The sequence below is a fragment of the Acinonyx jubatus genome, chromosome C1, assembly GCF_027475565.1.
Source record: "Acinonyx jubatus isolate Ajub_Pintada_27869175 chromosome C1, VMU_Ajub_asm_v1.0, whole genome shotgun sequence".
Classification (NCBI taxonomy): domain Eukaryota; kingdom Metazoa; phylum Chordata; class Mammalia; order Carnivora; family Felidae; genus Acinonyx; species Acinonyx jubatus.
Genome location: NC_069381.1, coordinates 45,344,874 through 45,369,886, shown reverse-complemented (window position 1 = coordinate 45,369,886; position 25,013 = coordinate 45,344,874). Strand labels below are relative to the sequence as shown.

General features: G+C 44.5%; 1 protein-coding gene across 1 annotated transcript in view; it reads left to right on the top strand.

Annotated features, from left to right (window-relative positions):
- Positions 1-25,013, top strand: part of FYB2 (FYN binding protein 2) — a 125,732-nt gene that overhangs the window by 81,903 nt on the left and 18,816 nt on the right. Inside the window, 8 exon segments of the mRNA XM_027059078.2 lie at positions 2,532-2,563; positions 6,119-6,221; positions 8,926-9,088; positions 17,364-17,478; positions 17,569-17,609; positions 18,661-18,739; positions 19,771-19,869; positions 24,606-24,634. Of these exon segments, the coding sequence (XP_026914879.2) occupies positions 2,532-2,563; positions 6,119-6,221; positions 8,926-9,088; positions 17,364-17,478; positions 17,569-17,609; positions 18,661-18,739; positions 19,771-19,869; positions 24,606-24,634 (661 nt within the window).

The following is a 25,013-nucleotide window of genomic DNA, read 5'->3' as shown; positions in this document are numbered from 1 at the left end:
AATAACTGTCCCTTCAGAGAGAGGACTGCTGTGGCACAAGCCAAATGCGCATATCTGTGTTTTCACGAGAATGACCAGCCCTTTGAAGGCACATTTTCTGGCTCCTCGTGGGCACAGTGTAGGTGCCACCTTGGAACAGCTTGATTAGGGTTCAGGCAGAATCACTGCTGGCCTCAATCCCAGCCCCTGGCTGTGTGATCTTGAACCTCCATTTCCTCACCTGTAAAATAGAGATAATAGAAGTACCCATGGGTGCCTGGGTGGCTCAGTGGGTGAAGCATCCGACTTTGGCTCAGGTCATGATCTCACAGTCTGTGAGTTTGAGTCCTGCATCAGGCTCTGTGCTGACAGGTCAGAGCCTGGAGCCTCTTCAGATTCTGTGTCTTTCTCTCTCTCTCTCTCTCTCTCTCTCTCTCTCTCTCTCTCTCTCTCTCTCTCTGCCCCTCCCCCGCTCACACTCTGTTTCTGTCTCTCAAAAATAAATAAACATTAAAAAAAAATTTAAATAATCATATTAAAAATTTTTTTAAAAATAAAAAAGAAGTACCAGCATCTGGGGTCATTATAGGAATGAGAATAAGGTAAATTCAGGTGAACAGTTTAATAGTAAGTGCTGGCTTCTGTTGCAGTCATGAGCCCCAGTTATGTCTGTGTAAAATGTGTATTCTCTGTACGGACAGGAAGCATATGCCTTGTGGTTACCATATCTTCTGTAGTAGATGCTCAGTAAATAAGGGGGTTCATCATCGCTGGGAGAACTCAGAGTAGGTAAGTGCCTGGCACACAGTAGGTGCTAACTTCGTGTTGTGGGTCAGTTAAAGTTTACTCTTTTCTTATTGGTTTCATTTAGTCAAATCTTACATCTTTCTGCTTGCTTTCTTACACTTGCTGCAAAGGACTGTTCGTTAGTGGGTACGCTTTATAGCTAGAAAACTATAAATGATTGTTGTTCTTATTAACAAGGGTAGAACCATTCTGATTTTAAAAAGCTTCCAGAAACAAACCAAAAAAAAAAAAAACTGGCTTCAGTTATCTGGCAGCATCACCAAATGATAAACTTTTCTGCACAGGTGAAATCCATAAATAGCTAAATCGATTCAAAATTTTAAAAGCTTGAAAGTATTTTTAACTTTTAAGTCTTAACTTAGAGACATGAATTGTGTTCACTCAGTATTCGTTTTTATTTATTTTGAGAGGTGGGGGGGAGGGAGGGAGGGCAGGAGAGGAAGAGAAAGCACAAGCAGGAGAGGCCCAGAGAGAAGGAGAGACAGAATCTCAGGCAGGCTCCACACCATCAGTGCAGAGCCCGATGTGGGGCTCGAACTCATGAACCGTGAGATCGTGCCGTGAGCCAAGATCAAGAGTCGGATGCTTAACCCACTGCGCCACCCAGGCGCCCCTGTTGATCTCAGTATTCTTAACTGGGTGGGTGGAATCTGACTTCACCTTATCTTGATGACATGGAATCCTCTGGAACATAATGGACTGAGTGGGCCTAGTTCACACTCTTCTTGGTGAAATGCTTTCGGGCCCTTGTTAGGTGTTCGGAGCTAGATCCCTTCACATCCGACCACCACAAGGGTGTTTGCTGTCTCCTGTCGGACAGTTAAGATTTCTTTGTCAATACCTTTGTGTCTGGAACGGAGTCTTTCACGTGGAAAAGCACGTGCCGAGTCCTTACTGTGTGTCAGGCACTGGTGCAAATGTGGGAGCACTTAATCCTCAGTGTTCCCCGCCGAGGTAGTATCTCTGCTTCATTTCCCAGGTGAGAACTCAAGGCTCAGAGAGAGAAAACAACCTGTGAGTAACGCAGCAGAGGTCCGTCTGACGTGTTATTTTAACTGTGCTGCCATCCAGTTTGTTAGAATTCTATGGAAAATAAAAACCAGTAGTCCCCGAATGAAGGCTTGTGGGGTTACCCTCAAAGGAGGGTAAATGAGCTGTGAGGCTGGTCTTGGTGGCAGCATTTTCGAGGCTTAGATATTTTCTGTTTGCTTCAGTATTCTTGTCTAGATTCAGAATAATGAATGAATCAGATCTGTGTGACGACTGAATAAACGAGGAGCTCTGTTGTGGTCACTGGGACATAATTTTAACAGAGCCAAATCTAGATCATATGAGAGCTGACTTTGGATCAAGGTGGGGCACGACCAGCAAGGGAGAGTCCCCAGCATGGCTTACATATTCATTTACCACTTCTGCCCACTGAAACATTGCCCCAATATCCCAAGCACATATTTCCTCAAGTGACCAGAAAGTCGTTCCTCTACAGAGGCCTTCCTGGAAAAGCATGCAGAGGACAATGAGTTCTTCTAAGCAAATTACACATTTCTTCTGGCGTGTGCCGTAGCTTTGGGGGTGCTTGTTTTCCTCTCATGGTTCCTGGAAATTTCTGTTGTCTGTGTCTGCCTTTGCTCTGTCCTCGGGCCTCACCTCATCTTTTGCTCAAGTCTCTAATGGGCTGTAGCCAAACAACAAAGGCATGGTTTGGATTGATTTATGAAAATGACCAGTTTCCTCTTTACTTTCAGCCTTGGAAGAGTGGTCTCCGTGGAGAATTTAGGTGAGTTTTACCTTCAAATGGAAAAACATTTATCCAACCACTGACCCTTTGATGACTGAACTAGTTTTCCTCAATGACCAGCTGGGCAAACTGGCCTGGTTCAGCCTCCCTCGTGCCCTGCAAGGTGCCTGGTACAGAGAAGGTGCTCAGGGCTCCTGCCCGGCCTTTGCCTCCTGCCTTGTTCTAGCCCACGCCAAACTCATCAGCAAACACTTACTGAGACCCCCACGTCACTAGCCAGTCACTTTGTAACTGCGGGGACTGCAGCAGTGGTGCGATATGACCACTACCCTCAGGGGCTCCTGGATTGTGGGAGTCACACAAATAGGCATAAAACGATCACGTGACTCCCCAAGACCTTAGTTTCCAAGATCCAGCGTGCTGTTTTGAGTCTCTGTGCCTTTACTCCCCAACTTGATGATCTGGCAAACATTGACCACCAGACCCCCTTCCTGTAAGAAGCCTTCCCAATTCCCCTCCTTCAGAGAGAAGTACCCAGCCCCTTCCCTGTAAGGTCACAAGTTGGCGCTGACATCGCTGTATGTCATTTATTTGCTAACATGCCAGTTCATCCTCACTCTCCTCTACCTCCTTCCCGTCAGAGCTCCTTGTGAGGAGGGCCCATGTTGTCTTGTTCTTGGTATTGCTAAAACCTCTTTTACTGGTAGGTTCAGAGCACGGTCTTGGCAAAGGCATTACCGGCCTCTTACCCACCTCTTCAGAGTCTGTCACTCTTCCCCTGGAGTTATTTTTAATACATTAGGGTAAACATGGTCAGTGAACTCTGGAGAAGTATCAAAATTTTCTGACCGAGGATACGAATGCAAGCAATGGATCATAGGGGAAGCCCGTTTCATGTTTCTCCTTGAGTTCTGGCCTGCCTGCCTCAATTCATGGTCCCCATAATTACCCTCTAGCAGGGTGCTGGGCACTTGGTAAGCACATGTCGAGTGATTCGTTCACTGTTTATTGAGCTTTACCTCTGTTCAGATGCTGCTAGATTCTGAAGTACAAAAATGAATAGAATATATTCTCTGCCTTTGGTTCAAGATGGGAGTGGAGGCCAGAATGGCTGGGGGTCAGGAGCTGTTTGGAGGCAGATGACCACATAAGTAGGACTTTGCAATATAATATAATCACTGCTAAGAGGTTATAGAAGCCCAGAGATGAGGCTCTGGGCCCCCTTTCTTGAAGAGTTGACAGTTGAGTTTATTCTTGAAAGACCTGTAGGAATTGGCCAGGTGAAAATGTCGGAATGTATGTTCCAGGCCCAAGGAAAAGTAGGAGCAAAGACATACTGTTCAGCAGTGAGGCTGGTCCAGGAATCCACAAACAAAGATCAGGCCCGAGCATAAGGTGCAGTGTGGGAGCAGCAGGAACGAAGCCAGGGGCACGTACAGAGCGGGATCCAGGAGGGCCCACGCTATTTGCCATTTAGACCAGCCCCATCCGATGGAACTATAAGGCAAACCACAGATGTCATTTAAGAGTTTTCTAGTAGCCGTATGTTAAAAAGTAAAAAGAAACAGGTGAAATTAATGTATTTCATTGATCCCAGTATACCAAAATATTCTTTCAACATGTAACCAATACTGAGGTATTTTATAGTATTGTATTCATGCCAAGTCTTCAAGATCCAGATATGTTTTATACTTCCAGCTCATTTTGAACCTGATACATTTCAAGTGCTCAAGAGCCACACCTGGATAGTAGTCACTATTGGATGGCACAGATTTAGACTTTATACTATAGATCGGGGGGAATTACAAGTTTCAAAGCAGGGATAACATACCCCATTTCCTTATGGTCTCCCTAGAAGTCACAATATCGAATTGGATTTGATAACCATTTACGGAGGTCCAGTTGTGTAGAAAGTACCAGACAAGGGCCTGAGGGACAGGAAGATAGGTTACAAAGGACATAATGTCAACAAGGCAGGTAATGCTTTAGGAGAAATACCAGCAGTGTGCGGTGAGAACATGAGAATCGGGTACTTCTGACATAGCAAATGCTTCCATGAAGAAAAGTACACCGACAATTATTGAGGGCCCATTATGTGCTCTGAACAGTGCTAGGCTTTCAACATTTTTATCACATTTCATTCTCATGGTAACCGTGGAGATTGGCACTGTGACCATTCATTTATAAATGATACAATTTGATTTTTTAGACAGGTAAGTCTTAGACTTTCAGAAAGGGGGATGGTGGAGATTAGAACCCAGCCCTCCTTCACAGCCCCTGATCATCACAGAACTAGCATATGGCCTTAAAGGTGGGCGTGTGTGCTCAGTTATGAGATGCATGAAGGAAATTCCTTAAAACTCTTGCCATTGTCGTTCAGAACAGCGCTCTCTCTGGTGCTTTTCCTCCCGTGGTGGCCCCTCTCTGATTTTCTTTGAGGGCTCCTCTCCTTCTGCCTTCCATATAATTGTGGCTGTAAATCTATTTCACTATGCCAGAAGCAGAAGTTCTCATATGGGTGTTGATGTTCTCCAGCATTCTGTCCCTTGGTCCTCTGTCCCGGTTCTTTGTGACACCATCCACCCTGCCTCTCTTACACTCCCTCCGGTGCAGCTGCCATCTGTATTCTCGTGCACGGCGGTCATTCATTTCCTTCGGGAATACTAAGTACCACTCTGTGCCAGGACTGTGCTATTGCTGCCATGGATTACACGGCACTAGTGCTGGGATACAGAAATCACAGAGCTCTGCCTCCTTGTAACTTGTTAGTTTACAAGGCAAAGTGAACGAACTGGAGGCAGATCCATAGACAATGGGTTAAGGTACAAGATGGAAGGACACGTTATTGGGGCAGCAGATAAGAAGGTAGGACTGGGAGAATCGGGAAAGGATTCTTGGAGGTAAGATTCGGAGAAATTCAGACACATTGAGAACAAATTGCCGCCATGTTTTCCAGCAATAGAAGATGTGGAAGGCATGTCTGATAAGGGAAATAGTAAATAAAAAGGGAGATTTGCAGGGCACCTGGGTGACTGTCGGTTAAGCATCGGACTCTAGACTTCAGTTCGGGTCATGATCTCATAGTCGTGAGATCGAGCCCCGCGTCAGGGTCTGCGTTGACTTCACGGAACCTGCTTGGGATCCTCTCTCTACTCCCCCCCAGCCCCGCCAAAAAAAAGAAAAAAACTTAAAAAGATAAAAGGAAGAACTGCTTGAACTAGGCTGGTAGGTTTGGGGAATGTGAGAGTCTAGAGCAAAAGTGGAGGGAAGGAGCAGAGGGAGATGAGGTTGGAAAGAAAGGTTGCGGTAAGATCACAATGGGCTTATATTTTATCCTATAGTCAATGGCGAGTTCCTAGGGAGATGTGAAGCAGGGATTCGTTCTGGCATTGACTGGAGCAGATAGAAACTCAACGAGATGATCTAATGGGTGACCTGATCCTCATCTTAGAAGAAGGTGGGGAGAGAAGAGGGATTATTGATGTCTGTTTAAATTCATTTTTTCCATTCATTTCATTAAAGTGGGCGGGGGGGCACACTGTGATCTAAACACTCTAAACCTGACTTTTTCCCTGCTATCTCTTCACCTCTAAGCCCTACACATGAAGATGAAGGTAAAAAAGAGAAGGAAAAGGAGCTGTGTGAATTGGAACCTCGAAAACCAGAAAGGGATCTACATTCAAGCCGTCTTTTCGAGGTATCCGTGTTCTAGGGTTCCGGGCCAACAGAACAGTCCAGCCATGTTATAGGAGCAGTTCATGGAGGGACCTTTCCGAGGCTGTGACAGCAGCTGCCCAGAGTCAGAAGACGCAGCGGGTGTTGGGTGTTTTACCAAAGAAATGAACGTGACCGTAACACAGAGCTCTAGCCTTGGGTTTCCCATTCAGTAGTCCTGAAGCAGGCCTTAGGAGACGGGCTGGGACTAGTGTGGATTCAGCCAAGTGCCCTGGGGGCAAGACATAAAGGGACAGCCATTGGGGTGCTCTGCCCTGCAAAAGAAGGAGCCTGGAGGAGGGGCCTCCTTCAGGCGTCTACTCCAGCCTAAAACAACTTCCTTTCTCAGCTAGGCCATCTCATGTGGAAAAGAAAAAGAAATAATCTGTACCCAGTTATCATCTTCAGCCCCATCCTGATTCTGTCTCGCTAGTGATGATAAAAAGAAGTAATGTATGTAAAAGTGCTTGGTAAACCCTAAGCTACCATAAAAATGAAAGGTGGTGTTAGTTTTTACTTGTCTGCAAATATCGCCTATATGCGTGTCTCTGCATCTATTTGACACTGTCCCCTTCAGAACAGCTGGAGTGGTCAGAGGCCTCAACAGTTGCTGCCACCTCGGCAGTTGTACCGCTCAGAACATTCTAAGAACCTATTTGAGATGTGCCTACCTTATGACCTCGGATCGTTTCAGTTCCATCTGCAGGGCTTGGATGAATCCAACAGCTTGTCGGTGTCGTGGGCCTGGAGACCCAGGCTGGCCGGGTTGTGTGTTTATAGGGTGTCACAAAGCAGCATAATTCAAGGAAGAAATAAGTCACGAATTATGAAAGGCAGCGACCAGAGTTAGGGGAGCGGCATTGCACATGAGGCCGGAGAGAGGGCAAGCCCGTAAGTGGGCGAGGAGGCCGAGGTCAGGAAGGGGTTAATCAGGAGCATGCAAAAGGCAATAAGGGGAACAAGGTTAGGGATACCGACCGTGAAAGAGCAAAAGCAGGGATTTGTTCTTCATCCGTGCTGGCTGTTTGACGAGAGCCAGGTATGGGGTCAGACCATCACTAAAGGAACATATTCCTGCTTTCCGAGAGTGGATTTGAGTTTGGGAATCAAAAGTATTTGGATTCCATTACATAAACGTGGTGGGTGGAGTAGCAGTGGTGTTCGGGGTCAGATGTAAATGGTAAGTCAGTAAAAACATAATCGGTGGCTCAAACTGAGCCTCCTCGGAAGCATTCCCAAGGACAGCCCGAGGGGAGCCCTGCCCCACTTTATTAGGGGCCACAGCGAAGGAAGGCAGTTCCACGAAGTTCCACGAAGGAAGGCACGTGTGTGAAACTGACTTTCTTCCTTGTCATTTTCTCCCATTAAAAGCTTCATTCTTGGCTGTGTGACTTAAAAGAATGCCCCTCCTTGTACTGGCCTTCGAGTTTGCCCACGTCCCACCAAGACCTGGGGAGACCCCATCCTTTGTATCTGTTAAATTCGTCAGCTTTTTCCCAGTTACTCTCAGAGGTTATTGTCCTGGTCAAGCCTCCCGCCCACTTGCAGCTGGAAGGACCGGAAGGACCATAATCTCCTCTCCCACTGTCGTCTGACAGATGGCCAGAAATGCTGTAATTCCCCTTGGTCCTTCCAGGGCCTCTTCCTGGTAATCCATCCAGATCTTTCTGAAATGCACATCCGCTCGGGTTGCTGCCCGAGGCTCAGTGGAGCCCACAGGCGGCCTCGCCCACAAGACCCTGCATCACTCAGCCTCATTCTGTCCCCATCTTTCACATCTCTTTTTTCCCCTCTTCCTTCCACTCCGCCCTCAGCGTCAGCCTCCATCCTCTGGTCTGAGGACACTAACCCTTGACCAGACCCCCGTGGCTTTGCTCATGCTGATTTGTGCATCGGGTCTTCTTTTATCCCCTCAGTCGATCTCTTACTTACATTTTAAAATACCCTTTAATAAGACCTGCTTTGGAAGTCTTCCCCCACCCTGTCTCCAGCCTAGAGAACTGACCTCCCCTCCTCTGCTTCCGTCTCAGTGAACAATACAACTGTAAATAGCGCTGGCCCCATGGTACCTTAATTGTTCCTGTGCATCGTCTCCGTGATCACTGTAGAGGCCACCCTGCCCGTTGTATCAATCACCAGAACTCAGCGTTGGTGTCTGACAAACCCTGGAGGGAGGAGGGGTGAAAGGAAGTGAGGAGGAACAGAAAAATGGCAGGTGGGAAGATGAAATGTCAGGCCGAAGGAACACAGCATCCCTTGGTGGTCAAGAGAACGGGGCTGTGAGCTCAAGCCCTGCCCTGGTCGAGTACTAGCTGTGAGACCAGAGGTCAGTTATTTAACCCTTCTAAACTCTTTATCGCATGGACTAGTATTTTCCTAATGGGGTGTCATGGGGATGAGGTGAGATTAAATATAGGAAGAGCCTGCTTTGTCAGTGCTGTGTTTCATGCTGGTTGCCTCCAGGTGGGGGTGGGGGCTGCCTCCGTGCCGGGCCTTCGGTGACCATTCAGAGGCGAGCCAAAGACATCGTATGCATCCTTGTGAAACTTAGTCTAGGGAGACTGCGTTCAGTACCATAAGAGATCATTGCCATCCGTGAGAAGTGAATGAATGAACAGCACAAGTCAGTGAAACACAGAGCAGGTAAATCCGAATTCAGCAGCACTCTCCCTGTTGCGTGCATTTAGGGGGCTGCCTCTGGAGGGATGCTGGGAAGAAACAAGGTGATGAAGGTCCAAGGAGGCAGCAGGAGCCCGCTGCCCAGGAAACAGGACACTGGGAGAATCATGGCTGTCCAGACAAAGCCCCGCCCCCATGACCCAAAGCTGGCCAGACACTCCTTAAGCCACGGTAAGTTGTGTTCTTCCTGGTTCTCTTCACCGTCACCACATGATTCTAAAGTTGTGCGTGCCCACGATTGTAGATTAGTTTATAAATACTGAACATCTGTTATGTACCGGGTAACTCGCCCTAGTGACACGGGTATGCAGATCATGGAAAGAGCACTGGATGTAGAAGGAGACCAGAGTTCAAATCTTACTGGCTATGTAAGAAATAACTTCATATTCCTGCAGTGTTGCTTCATGCATAAAAAGGGCTCATACTGTGGACCTCACAGGGGTTTTGTCAGGGCCAGATCTGACCGTATGTCACATGATAGGTGCTCAGCAAATACTTTCTTTGTGTGTCTGCCAGCTCCTGTTGTTTTTTGTGGGCCAAAATAATTGACACAGTATGATATCATTAGCTGACTTTATTTAGGTTGTGTTTTACTTCATGTTAGTCAAGACTCTTGATTATAGGTAACAATGATCACATCATATTGTGTTAAGCAAAAAAAAAAAAGGCTCACTTTGAGGAAAGTCTGGCCATGGCGGGATCCGCGTCCGCAGATAGAATACAAAGACTCAATATTACTTCTTCTCCTCTTGGCTTTTCCCCGTCTGGCATGGCTCCATTTTCAGACAAATCCTACCCTTCCGGAGGCGAGATGGCTTCTAGCATTAACGGGCTTATACCCTATCCTCTTGGGAACCCCAGGGGAACACTAGAAATTGTAACGTTCTCAGCCATTAGGAGAAAAGGCCCAGATCTGGGTTTACTGGCTCCGATTGGGTCACACGTCATCACTGATCCAGCCATCACGAATGGGAGCTACGATGCTGTGGTTGGCCCAGCCTGTGCCATAAACTCACCCCTGGAGCTGGGGGCAGAGTCACTTCTACCAAAACTGAGTAACTCAGATTGAAGGATTTCCCAAACAAAAGGAAAGGGCTGTTACCGGGGAGAAAAAGAAGATAGCAGACAAAACAGATGTCCGCTCCAGCCCAATAAACCATGGCAAACCACTGACATTCACGTGTTACAATTCAGTTAGGAGAAGAATAAAAACACAGTGATCACGAGATCGACTCAGGGCCCCTTAAAATCTGCCTTTGGACTAGTTGGCCACATCCCTGCATACTCTATTCTGTATTTCCCAAGTCACGTGTTTAAATGCCCCTGTAATTTTGCCCAATCTCTGTCCGGAATTCTCTACCTAATTCTCTACCTCCTGATGTCCTAGGCATCCTTCAAGATCTGTCTTAAAAGTCACTTCTTGGGACGCCTGGGTGGCTCGGTCAGTTAGGCGGCTGACTTCAGCTCAGGTCGTGATCTCGCGGTCTGTGGGTTCGAGCCCCGGGTCGGGCTCTGTGCTGACAGCTCAGAGCCTGGAGCCTGCTTCCGATTCTGTGTCTCCCTCTCTCTCTGCCCCTCCCCTGCATGCTCTCTGTCTCTTTTTCAAATAATAAACATTAAAGAAAAAAAAATTTTTTTAAAAGTCACTTCTTCTGAGGTCTCCCTTACTTCAGTCCATCCTCCTCTTCCCTGCTCTCCAGGGACATAATTCCTCACTCCTTTCTGATTCCATCACATGAAAACAGCAACCGAATGACCACATTTCCACATTAGGCTTTAGAGTGAAGCAGTTCTAGGACCCAGGACCACTGTATGCTAATCCCATAACCTTGGGAAGTTTATGGACTTTCATATGCAAATGGGAATAATACGCCTTATTTTCCAAGGCCCATTTGTCAATGCACATAAAGTATCTAGTTAGCGTGCTCAATTAGTGTTAGTTCTCTTCGTTTATTTCCTCATCTAAAAAAAGCAGAGCATCCCTTACGTCACAATTCATGGGCTATGTGTCTGTCTCCCATGGTACACGGTGGGCACCATGCGATCAGAGACCATGTGGTATTTTTCTCTGTATTTCTGCAACCTGGAACAGTGTCTTGCACACTGGAGAACCCCCAACAAAACGTTGTGAAAGGAAGGAATAAAAGAAGAAATCCAACTTCAGTGCGACTGTGGTAGATTGGACAACCTGAATAATTGTCTCGACTAAGACAAGTAAAGGTTACATTTTTGGAAGATGTATTAAAGTATCACAGAACTGATATAAAAAGAAAGCATCCGCATATTTGCAGGAACCGGGAGCCCTGGAAGGTGACTGTCAGAGCTACCCTTGGCCTGAGGGTTTTTATTGAGCTCCGAATCCCTTGAGCCCCTGTTTTGACAGAGTGTTACGCAGAGGACAGGAGCTATATCCCGGGGCCTGCCCCGAGTGAGCTTATAATAGGAGACTCCTGTATAACATCAGGACCTCAAAGGATTATGTCCACATAGAATGAATGAGACTCTGCCCATAGTTTAAAATGCTGTATTGTGTTCTTATAAATGTGTTATAAAAGGCTAGATCTCAAATGTTACGAACGTGATAAATTTTTTTTTTCAAAAATAAATGTGACAACAGGGGGGAAAAAAAGACATTTCTGGTGATATTAATGACACATGAGAAAGCACAGAGTTGGCATAAAATCAAAACCATGCCTTGAGAAGTGGGTAGACTGAATTTGGAGTCTAGCAAAAAAAAAAAAAAAGTAAAAAAAAAAAAAAAGGAGAGGAAGACAAGTTGAAGTTAATAAAAGAGTTAAAGGAGAGCCCTGCATAGGGGGCTGAAAGCTGTTTTCACGCAATTATGGACTGCCCATGAGGAGTCACTATAGATTTGAGGATTATGCCGTGAAGAAAACAGTGCAAAGAAGATTATTCTCAGTAATCTGTACATAACGCGCAGGCCGCGAAAGCACAAAGGGAGTCGCTGGGTCCATTAATGGCTCTTTGCAGTACTTGTTTCAATAGCATAAAATGCTTAGTCAAGGAGAGTGGGCAGGAAAACAGAAAATTTTGAGAAGAAAAAGACAATGGCGTGTCTTTCTATACTCCTATGCAAATAGGCCTCTTGTAAAAAACGAACAAACTAAAAAAAAGTATTGCTTCTTGGGGATGAAAACAAAATTAACAAAGCCTAGACCCCAGGGAGCCGAAACGTGTCCGTTTTGACCCTGGTGCTGGCTGAAGGGAAAAAGAAAAAAAAAGATTCCCATGAGCTGATCGTCTTGCCCACCTGCAGTTCAAATCCCCACTACTATGTGTGTGGTCCAGGGGAAACCCAATTTAGTCTAATGTGTATCAACTTGTGAGCCCTCCCAGATCACTGCTGGAAGCACACAAAATCCTCTTTGATGCAGCCTCCTTCCATCCTAGGTTTCAAGTAATTCCCCAATGTATACTTTTAAAAATTAACAGTTCATAGGCCACAATTACTAAACACACAAGCAAACAAGTCACGGTGATTGGAGACCAGCAGAACAGCAGACAACAGGAACCAACCTGAAAGATAGTTACAGATATGAGAGTTGTTAAATACAAAACATCATAGTAGATTTTAAAAAGTAAAAAGAATAGGAACAGGGAACAAACAGAACTGATAGAGATAAACAGTAATTTGATAAAGTGATATAGAAAGGGAGTGATATCAGATTAGACACCGGTGAAAAGGAAATTAAGGAACTAGGAGATACATTCAGAGAAATTATCCCAACATAGTCCGTAGGGAATGATAGGAAAGAATGAGACAGAGGATAAGAATCCTCAAGGATAAAAGAAAAAATCTTAAAAGTAACATCAAGTCAGAGTTCTACAAAGGGGCCTTAGAAAGAGTTGAAAGTGGAAAAAGTAAAAAGATAATGTCTCATCATTTTCTAGAATTGTGGAAAGATAATCAGTTTGTAGATGAAGAAGCCCCAAAGTTCTCAAGCAGGATAAATAAAAGAACACACCTAATTAGATCTTAAAGAAACTGAAGAATAAGAAAATATCTTCAAATATCTTCAAAGCAAACAAAGAAAAAGGTCAGTCACCCAGAAAGAAACAAGCAGGCTGACTGCTGAGTTCTCAACAAGAGTGTGTAACTTGAATACAGTGCAGCCGAAGGATCCTGAGTGTCTGTCTAGAATTGTGCAGCCCGTGCAAATGCAGGTCAACAGTGAAAGAAAAATTAAGGTATTTTCAGACAAAAAGAGACTTTTATCACCAAATGAAATCTCTAAAGGAGATTCTAAAGCATATACTTCAGGCAGAAGGAAGATAATCCTGGATAGAGAATTTTGGATGCAAGAAAAAAGCTGACCAAAAATATCAACTGAAAAAAAAAAAACAACCACCAAGAATATAAAACTGGGGAGAGGGGAAAAAATACTGAACATTAATAGCACATACTTTGAGAAGGTAACTCACAATTAAAGCAGTCTAGGGTTTTTAATTGTAGTATTAATTTACATTAGCCTTAGAAGAGCATAGCTAGGATATATTCATCAAAAGATACCAGAGTGAAAAGGCAAGACGCAGAGTGGAAGAGGTTGATATACAGATATCTAGAGAGAGAGAGAGAGATCTGTACATATAGATATATGACAAAGGACTCAGATGGAATATATAAAGCTTCTGTGAACGTCACTGTATCCAGAAAAAAAAAAAAAATCGGGCACCTGGGTGACTCAGTCGGTTAAGCATCCAACTCTTGATTTTGGCTCAGGTCGTGATTTCACAGTTCGTGAGTTTCAGCCCCATGCTGACAGCACAGCCGGCTTGGGATTCTTTCTTTCCCTCTTTCTCTGCCCCTTCCCCCATTTGCACATGCGTTCATGGCCCCCCCCTCTCAAAATAAATAAACTTAAGAATAGAAATCAGAAAAATGAAATTAGGAAAATGCTTGAACAGGTACTTCACTCGAAGATATTCAAAAAGTAAATACATAATAAAGAGCTCTTCATTAAGTCGTGGGGAAATGGAAATGAAACCTACAATGGGGTATTGCTACCTGCCCACCCAAATGGCTAAAGTAAAAAAGACTAAAAATACCAAGTGTTAGTGAAGCTGTGGAGCAGCTAGAACTCTCCTACACTTGCTGGGACTGTGAACTGGGGTACTCACCTTGGAAAACCGTCTGGCAGTCAGTGTCTATTAAAGTCCGGCGTATGCCTATGACTGGCAACGCCGTGCCTGTTCTTGTACCAATAGAAATGCATCCTTCAGTCTACCAAGACAGATACAAGACGTTCATAGCAGAACTTTTTATAGCAGCCTCACATTGGAAACTGTCCACGTGTCCATCTAAAGTACAATGAATAAATGTAGTGTATTCACACAATGGAATAGTTACGGGAAGGAACAAATTACAACTATATGCAACAACACAGATGAATGTCACGGAGTATTGAAGTAGGCGACACCAAAGAAAACATTCTGAATGATTCCATTAATAAAAGTTCAGAAACAAGCAGAATTTACTTCATGTGTTAGGCGTTAACGATGGTGGCTACCCTTGTGAGAAGGAATGACGACCAGAACAGAGCGTGGGAGGGGCTCGGAGGGGCACTGGCAGTGTTAGGTTTTTGAAATACGTGCTCCATGCATGAATGTGTTCAACTTGGGAAAAACCATTGAGCTGTACTCTTAGGATGTGTGCTTTTTCCTGTGTGTTAGAAGTAAAATTGAAAACATACTCGGGTAACTTCTAAGCAAATGGAAACTTCCAAACAAATAGAAAAGAAAAAAGAATAAAGAGAAGAAATCTCAGTCAAGAAAGAGGAGGATGAAGGGGAAGAAAAAAAGAACAAATAACAAGTATGTAATGAGATACTGGATAGAAAATTTAAAATATCAGTACACTATAACTAAAAATTCAGTATAGAAAACACTTCTGTTAGAAGACCTATCTATTCAAACCATTTAATATTAAAAAATATTGGAGTGCCTTTTATGTGCCCAGCACTGGTCCAGGGGCTGGGGGTATACTAGTAGGCAAAACTGATAAAAATTCCTATCCTCACAGAGGTTGCATTCTAATCAGACGAGACAGATCATAAATATATAAACAATAAAATATCCACTATATGGAATGGCAGTAAATGTTACAGGGAAAAAGATAAGGCAAGGAAAGAGAATCAGGAAAGCCAAGGAGAGGTAGAAGTGGGATTTTTCAAGTAGTCACAGGTGACTTCAAAGCTGTAACGTAGATGAGGAGAGCCATGTGTATCTAGGATAAGAATGTTCCGGGGGAGAGGGGAGAAGGAGTGCCAATATCCTGGGGCAGGAGCCTACCGGGTGTGGGGGCAGAGCAGCCAGGAGGTGTGTGGCTGGAGCAGAGTGTAGTAGGAGATGAGGTCAGAGCCATGACAAGGGGCCGGATAGCGTGGGTGCTTCTATAGACCATTGCAAGAACTTTGACATTTACGTTGACAGGTTTTTAAGAACAAATGACAGGCTGTGAGCACAAGAACAGAGTGATCTGATTGCATTTAAAGAATTATCCTGGCTGCTGTCGTGAAAGAAGAAATGCGAAGGGATCAATCAGGGGCCTGTTAGGAGCATGTGGTACTAACGTGAGAGAGAAAGGACGGGAGCTTGGAGGAGCGTGCGGGGTAGACTTGTTGAGCCGTGCTTGGATTCAGGATAGAATTTGCAAGTAGAGAAGAGAATCAAGGACGTCTTCCTGTTTGGGACCCGAACGACAGAAAGGACGAGCTGCCACTGTTTACTTAGCTGGGACCGACCTCAGGAAATGCAGATTTGCAGAGAAGAAACCTTGAGTTTGGTTTGGAACATAATGTATTTAGACAACCAAATGGGAGTGACGTGAAGGGTGAGGGAGAATCTAGAATTTGTGAAAGATGTCTAAGTGAGAGATGTAAATTTGGGAGCTGTCTGTGTTTTTAAGAGGAAGCCATAAACTTTAACATTTGCCGCAGCCAAAAGGAAGGATTAAAAAAGAAAAAAAGCGGTCTTGAACTAGGAATTAAGCACCTGTGTGTGCAGCATCTTTGTTTTGTGCTGGGAGAAACTTGCTGATAACCTCTTATGGAAAAGCAGCACATAACAGCTCAAGGAGCTGACGTGCCTGAGACAGTTTGGGGTTCGAACATGCTGACTTCTTACCAGGGGTTAAAATTTCGTTACTTGGTTCGTTTAATTGACACAAGTCCGTTTGCTTCTTGCTTCTCAGATGTATCACTTCTTCTTTCTGATTAACAGTTCATGTGTGAAAATGGTTCTGAATCACCCGTACTCGAAATATCAAACTATGCCAACTGATAAAAATACGACAGTTTTATGGTTATGACAAGTGTATAGCTCTGTGAAATAAACCAGCACCTGCAGTTAACAGGGCTCGCTACTTGCGCCCACAATCCCCGTACATTTTTCAACCTGGCACCCGATCTTCTGGCTAATTCCATCACTAAGGAGTAAGGAAATGCTAATGTGCTCACTCAGTCAACTGGTCTAAGAAATTTGAAGAGAAAAGTGCCACACAACTGGATAAGATCATCTAAATTTCAAGAGAGAGTGGGGCACCTGGGTGGCTCAGTCGGTTAAACATCCCACTTCAGCTCAGGTCATGATCTCAAAGTTGGTGAGTTTGAGACCCGCATCAGACTCAGTGCTGACAGCTCAGAGCTTGGAGCCTGCTTCGGATTCTATGTCTGTCTGTCTGTCTCTCTCTCTCTCCCTCTCTCTCTCCCTCTCTCTCTCTCTCTCTCCCTCTCTCTCTGCCCTTCCCCCACTCGCTCTCATGCTCTCCCTCTCAAAAATAAACATTAAAGGGGTGCCTGGGTGGCTCAGTTGGTTAAGCCTCCGACTTCGGCTCAGGTCATGATCTCGCGGTTTGTGAGTTCGAGCCCCGCATCGGGCTCTGTGCCGACAGTTCAGAGCCTGGAGCCTGCTTCGGATTCTGTGTCTCCCTCTCCCTCTGCCCCTCCCCTGCTCACGCTCTGACTCTCTCTGTCTTTCAATAATAAATGAACGTTTAAAAAAAATTTTTAAAAATAAAATTAAAAAAATAAACATTAAAAAAAAATTTATGAAGAGAGAGAAGCCCCAGGGCCATACCCTGGAGGATATCACCATCTGAGGTCTGAGATTAGAGAAGAGCCATCAGAGAAGAGGGAGGAGTTACTGGTCACTAGGTAACGAGCACTTTTCATGAATACCTATTCATCCTTGCCACACTCACTTAAGAGTCCGTGTTTTTATTATCCCAACTTCAGAGAACCATAACTGAGTCTCTGCAAGGCAAAATGGTTTGCCAAAGAAACGCACACATCCAGATTATAATCCGGTTTTAGTTGATGAAATCTGCCTTTCCTGTTCTCGCCTCCACTGCCAGGACATGTGCGAATGCATTTATGCTAGTAGCACTTGATGAGCTATTCTTCCAGGACTTTCTCTGTTTTCTTTATAGGTGGGTATGTGGAGGCCTTGGAGGTCACTAAAGAAATGCCAGGCCAGGGGGCCTGGAAGCCTCGCTCCATCTCAGAGGAGACATACGACGATGTTGAGTGCCTCAGCAGAGGGAGGTAAGTGCATCTGAGCCCTTCAGCAGTGTGGTAAGACTTTAAAGGTACAACACAACAGGTTAATGGTCTCTGCGTTACTTCTCCCCACAGAACAAGGTCGGATTTCTCTAGCTCATTTGCTTCAGATGATGGTAAGTATAAGAAGACGTTTGCAAATGTGGGTAGGGGGGCGCCTGGGTGGCTCAGTCGGTTGAGAGCCCGACTTCAGCTCAGGTCATGATCTCACAGTGCGTGGGTTCAAGCCCCGCATGGGGCTCTGTGCTGACAGCTCAGAGCCTGGAGCCTGCCTTGGATTCTCTGTCTCCCTCTTCCTCTGCCCCTCCCCCATTCACGCACTGTCTCTCTGTCTCTCTCAAAAATAAACATTAAAAAAAATTAAACTTGAAAATCCTCCCATACAGGGTAGCCTTAAATTGTATCTGTGTATCTTAAGCTGATGTATTAGGCTAGGCTAAAGCCATGCTAAGAAGGGGAAGATTATTCAGGATGCTTTGGTTCCCCTTTATTGCCCCAACATCCAACACAGCATGTGATGTTTATAGACTCTGAATGTTATATACAAAATATGCAAAGGAAGAGGGTAGAAGGATGGAATCTGTTGATAAACCTGCTTTCTTTGACTATATCAGATCAGACTTAGGATCAGGGGAGAAGCAAATATGAATTTTCATTTTGTACCTACTTTTATAGGGGTTTAAATATTTTTACCGTATGCCTGAGGGACCTGGGTGGCTCAGTTGATTAAGCGTCTGACACATGGTTTTGGCTCAGGTCATGGTCTCATGGTTCATGAGATCAAGGCCTGTGTTGGGCTCTGTGCTAACAGCACGGAGTCTGCTTGGGGTTCTCTGTCCCTTTCTCTCCAAATAAATAAATAAACTTGAAAACAAAATGTGGCTCAGTCTGTTGAGCATCCAACATAAGCTCAGGTCATGATCTCCCTTCAAGCCCCGCATCAGGCTCTGTGCTGACAGCTCAGAGCCTAGAGCCTGCTTAGATTTCTGTCTGCCTCTCTGCCCCTCTCCTGCTTGCACTCTCTCTCTCTCTCAAATATAAATAAACATTAAAAAATATTTTTAAAAACGTGCCTGACATGAAAGTGTACCTAGCACATGATAGGTATCCAATAATTTCTGGTGAAATATGAATTTGAGCTATTGTCATTGTACTACATGAAAACAGTTCTTTTAATTCCAGAAGAAAATAGTGAAGAAGTGTATGAAGAGGTCTACAAAACAAAAGGCAACTACCCAAAAATAGAGTGAGTTCCTCTCTTTCTCAGCATTGTAGCTAATAGTATTGATGCTGTAGGAAAATCAGACTTTAAGAAGTAGTTGTCTTCCTTTGACTGTGTCATCCTTAGGATTTGCGTCATGAGTAGAGAGAAGCTACTTTAATCTAGAATTGTGATGAATAAGAGACTTGGGATTGTGTACAGTCATATGCTAGAATCTTTAATCATATTGCTTTTCTCTCTTAAGAAAATGCCCATCTCTCCAAGTAGGGAACTTTAATATCGTGTTAGGAATTAAGTCAAAAGGGAGAAGTAAATAGTAATAAAAGTCGCTTCGGCCCTATCACAGCATTTGCAGAAAGAAATCACTGGTCATGACTTAATTTGTGTCTTTGCAAGTTAAGAAGACTGTCTCTGGGATTTAGACTTAATTTAATATCTAAGAATTCAGTGTTATCGGGAATATTTGTTCAAATGGGCCTTATTCGTCAACTTTAGTTACTGAGGGCACATTGTGGAAATGAAAACAGCAACGGTCAAAAGCAAGAAGTTCAAGGGTTGGAGGGAGGAGTAGTGTTCCATGCTGGGTGGGATGGTGTGGATGTATCATTCCCTCTCCAGCTCCCCTAAAAAACCCCAAGAGCATATTTGGAAGAATTTTAGTCATTAACTGGGCAATAAATGTACCACCGTTGTTGTAATATCAGTCAGTCAATTAAAAGTTGGTGACATGGATTTCAGGAGCCAGAATTGCTGTATTTCCAGTATAGTTTATAAACTATTCTTTCCCGAAGTCATCTTCTCTGAAAGGAAGCTCTTGCTTCACATGTACGAAATAGAGACCATTCGCGGTGGATGAAGCTTGTACTGAAGTATAATTCCCTTCGTAGCTGACTGGTGTGTGTTACTTCATATTGGCATCTAAACAAAGACTAGCACAGAGGTTGATGAGGCATTTGCTCTCGCTTCCTGGAGTGGGACGTGTTCTGGAATGAGTCTCTTCCTTCTCTAGTACTCTCTCAAATGCCGTGTTGTTTATATCCTCTGATTCCTCTTAGCTTAGACGGAAAAGAAGCACTTAAAAGACTGCAGAAATTCTTGAAGAAAGAAAAGAACAGATTTAAAATGAAGAAAAACAAGTTGAAAGAAAATGTAAGGTAAAAAGTCTTTGGCGGTTGTTTTTGTTCCCCCCCCCACCCACCCCCCCCCCCGATGGGGGAACTCGCAGTGTCAGCCCTGTGGCTCTGCGTCCTAGTCTCAGAAACCGTGCAGGGGGTATCAGAAACCAAACCCAAAGGCCTGCTTATCACCTGCCTCTTCTTTCCAACTTGTGAATGAACCACACCCACAGCTAGTAATAAGAAGGTGACAACATCCGTTTGGGAAAAAAAAAAAAATTGATGAAACAGGGTTGTAAACAGTGGTAGAGAGGAAAGCCTAAGCAAAGTCCAGAAAGTAATTTTGTTGCCATATATCCCTGTTATCACCGGCCATTGTGTCATATATCCCTGTTATCACCGGCCATTGTGTTATTAATTACGTCCTTGTATGTTTTCTTGGCCCTGCGAGTTTCAGTGTTTTACCTGTCTACACTTCTGTATTCTAATTTGCATCTCTAGAGAGAAGTAATGTGTAGACAGGGGAGATGAACTTTGCAGCTGACTGGTTCATATATCTCAAGGTGTTAGACCTGGAAAGGGCCCTCCAAGATCTCCGCGCTAATTACCAGTGGTTGAGAAGGTTACACGTTCGCCAGCAGAATGGGAGGCCTGGATTCCGGATGCTAGTTACAGCTTTGTCGTTTACTCAGTGTGCAGTTGTGGGCAAATCATGCCCCAGCCCATGTTTCCTCTTGCCTACAAGAGAGGCTGGGCAGTTTCTGCAGGCACTTCTCTAATATGTAGAAATGGGTATAGACAGAGATCTGTGTTTTATAGGAGCAGGGGACAATAAGATAATTTCCCTAAGGTCACCAGATACATTGGCATGGAATTACTACTCTACCTTGACGTTCTCGTCCTTCATAGAAGCTGAAAGTTACATGATTTTTAGTCCAGTTGTCTGCTGGATCTAGATCTACCAAGAGATCCAACAGACTGTCGTGTTCACAGATTGTACTCCTGACCATGGAAGTAGAGCTCCAGTGGTCAGTTAGACCTACGCTTGAAGGCATACTCAGGCCCTGGCAGGTTAGATGCTTCTGACAAAAAACGATTAGCATGATGCCTGTGGTCCCTTAAAAAATTGATCCAGGCGGGGCACCTGGGTGGCTCAGTCGGTTAAGCGTCCAACTTCGGCTCGGGTCATGATCTCACGGTTCGTGAGTTCAAGCCCCGCATCGGGCTCTGTGCTGACAGCTCAGAGCCTGGAGCCTGCTTCACATTCTGTGTCTCCATCTCTCTCTGCCCCTTCCCTGCTCATGCTCTGTCTCTCTCTGTCTCAAAAATAAATAAACATTAACAAAAAAATTGATCCAGGTGAAAATGCTGATATTTTTTAATGCAAATCTCATTTCCTTTTTCTTAGAACTATTCAGTGATTCCTTAATGACTTTTAGAATACCCAGGCTTTTTCTATGGCAAGTGAATATTTTATGGAAGATCCCTTTTTGTCCAGTTCCATCTCTCACTCAGATTTCCTTTACCATCCCACATAAATACCCGACAGATGTAATTCTGCCATGGTATTGGTGCCTCCTTGCTTTAACCATGACATTCCCTTGGTCTGGAATGCACCTGCCCTCCTCCAACCTCCTTTGATTATCAGAGTTCTGGTCTTCCCTTAAAATTTGGTCAAACAGTATCCCTTCTGGGACACCTTTCCTGAACCTCTCTACCCAGACCTGGATTACCTGTGTCTCCTCTGTGTCTCCCTAACATCCTGTGCATGTCTTCTAACATCTATTAATACTCCTGAGAAACCTTTTTTCTTAAAGTTAGAGAATCACAGGGTTATAAGAGAAATCCATATTATCTAGTCTAATGCAGTACAAAAGCTTTTCTGGAAACTTCCTAACAAGCCAAATATCTATGCTTGCACACCTCTATAAAAGAGAGATTTACTACCTGCAGAGAAAGAGGTTTCATCTTTAGGAAGGTCTAATAAGATTTTTTCCTTGGGCACCTGCATGGCTCAGTCAGTTGAGTGACCGGCCCTGGGTTTCAGCTCCGATCATGATCCCAGGGTCATGGGATGGAACCCTGCATCCGGCTTCCCACTGTATGGAGCCTGCTTGGGATTCTCTCTCTCTCTCTCTCTCGCTCTCCCTCTCTCTCGCTCGCTCTCTCTCTCTCTCTCCCTCCCTCCCTCCCCCTCTCCCTCCCTCCCTCCCTCCCTCCCTCTGCCCCTCTTCCCAACTCACTCTCTATCTCTCTCAAATAAAAATAAGATATATTTTTCTCATAAATTTTGGCAAAATCTGCCCCTCAGCCTTAATTTTTCAATTAATAACGTGTAGATATAACAGGACAAGATAGAATTTATTACTGTGTTTATTGAGCTTTTTGATTGAACACCAACTCCTACTTGATTACCTTACCTTCAGAGAGAGGTTTTGCAACACTGGGAATGTGACATGGAAAATGAGTAAGGCTCTCCACCCTCTCTTTCTCTCGGATACACACGCTGTCTATTAGGACAGTCATTAAATGGTCTGATTTAGGTAGAAGTAAGCCAAGAATTAAATGCCAACTGGTCTCAGCTCTGCTATGAGTTTTACATAGGAACTAGATGTTAAACCTGTTCTCACACCCTCTGTTCCAGATGCACCAACTTCCTTGTTTTTCTTTAAAGAGACCTAGCACACCTCTGCCTGTCGGTCTCTGCATTGGCCGTTCCCTTTCCCAGAACGCTTTCATTCAGATAACAGTGTGGCTCACCCCCTCCCTTCCTTCAGATTCTACTCAAGTTGCCTTATCAGCGAACCCTTCCCGGACCATCTTCTGAAAAACGGCAGACCAGCCCTCACCTGCAGCCCTCCTGGCCCCTCATCTTGCTCTCTCTTGTTCAGTTGCACTTCTCTCCTTAGTTGACAGAACATAACAATCCTTGTTGCATCTGCTTCACCCTGCTAGAATCCATGAGGGCACTCATGGTTTTGTCCCCTGCTGTATCTCCAGTATAAAGAACAGTGCGTGAGACATGATAGGTACTCCGTAAATAGCTGACGAATGAGTTAAATGACCTAGAGGAAGGCAATATCATTCTAGACTTTTTGTAGCCTCCGTTTCTATGTTTAAATAGGAGCTACCATCACCCTGACCCCAAAAAATAGAGGAACGGAGTTGGCATTAAGAAAGGCTTTGCTGAGCTAGGAACCCTTGAGTGGAGAAGCCAAGGAAGTACTCTAACTAAGCATCGAGGACAGGGAGGGTGAAGGGCTTCACGTGTGTTCTCTCTCCAGTTCTCACAATACTCACGATGAGATAGAAACTCTTTTCTCCATTTCACGGATGAAAAATTAGGACTTTGAAAAGTTATGTGACTTGCACAGGTAAGTGGACAAGTGGCAGAACTCAGAGTCAGATGCAGCTCCCTCTGACCCCAGGGACTGCTGCTCCTCTGTTCTGATGGCACCAGGTCTGGTTGTACAGTCACTGACAGCAAGGACCATTGAACGTCCTCAGCTCTTTCCCAGGCACATCTACTTAGGTACGCCCATGCAGCTCTGATACTCCCCCGTGTGATAGAGCTGGTGTTCACTCTAGAAATGAAGAACCTGAGGCTTGCATAAAGCTTGGCTGATTTTCCCAGAAGTGCTATTTCTTTGGACATTCCTTTCTTAGGTTCTTATCACATAGTGTTGTACTTTGGGTCTCCCTCACTAAATGCCCGGCTACTTCAGGGTAGAAACTGTGTCTGATCATTTTATATACCCAGCACAGGGGTCTGGCCCGTGGTGAGTGTCCCCGTCGGACTGCACTGAAACTCATTGCTTAAAATACTTGGATGTTTTTTTCTACCACACTCTGCTTCCTTCCATCTCCTTAACTGTGTAACCGAACAATCTACTCGGGCCAAATGTCCCTCTCCCACTTAGCAATTTGCTATCTCCCATCCCCCCTGGCCTGGAATTCTGCCCTCAAGATATCCTTTTGGCTTAACCATACATGTAGGCGGGGTCCCATGTCGGCAGAGGGTGGTTCTCTTTCACCACAGTGGATGTCCACGTGCAGCTCAGAGATACTGTGTGTTGGGTTCCAGACCATAGCAACAAAGCAAATGTTAGCAATAAAGTGAGTCCAGTTTTTTGGTTTCCCAGTTCATATAAAAAGTTGTGTTTATACTGTGGTCTACTAAGCGTGAAACATGTCTAAAAAAATGTACGTACCTTAATTTAAAAATCTGTTGCTAAAAATGCTAACCATCTTCTGAGCTTTAGTGAGTCCTAATCACTGATCACGGATCACCATAATGAATAATAATGAAAAAACTTGAAATGCTTCGAGAATTACCAAAATATGATCCAGAGACATTAAGAAAATGTTCTTGGAAAAACAGTGTTGATAGGCTTGCTGATGGCAAGTTGTCACAAACCTGTTTGTCAAAAACGCAGTGTCTGTGAATTGCAATGAAACAAGGTAGGCCTGTATTTGATGGGCATCTTGGAAGGTTTGAAGGTGGAAACAGGATCTTGTGAATGGACAGGGCCGAGCCTGAAGTTGCCTAGTTAGGGGAGGGAACTACGGGTGGTCCCAGGGGTACATCAGCTCATTTTTAAATGGTGGTGTGGAAGCAGGGGGACGGTTGATCAGAACAAAGCTACAGGAGAGGTTTGCTTCACATCTTTGCCTAGATGCACTTGCAGCAAGAAACCTAGTCATCAATATGTTTTTTGAGATGGATCAGTTAATCTTTTTTCCTTAACCCTTTTGTGTCTCCTGTCAATCAACAGTGCATTTTCCATTTCGCTGCCTGATTTAGGTAAGTGACATTCACTTACTACTGGCACAAAACTACTCAGTACTGGCATATTCAGAGGCAGGGAAAGAGAAGTAGTAATCCTTCCTTCATTCCATAGTTAATGAAAGTTTGAGACATAAAGATCAAAGACAACATTTTATCCAACAGTATAACTTACGTTGGGGAAGATGGATAACGTTTCTGAAGTGCCTACTATATACCAGGCCTCTTAAAATCCCAGAAAAATAGTATCTTTTTAGGAAGCTCTAGGACCCATATCCATACCTTAGTGATCTGGGATTTGTACTCAAGTTTCTCTGATTACAAAGCTCGTGCATTTTACATTATACCACACAGCTCTTGTAGGATTTGACAGCCAAATCACCCTGATTAAGACCTA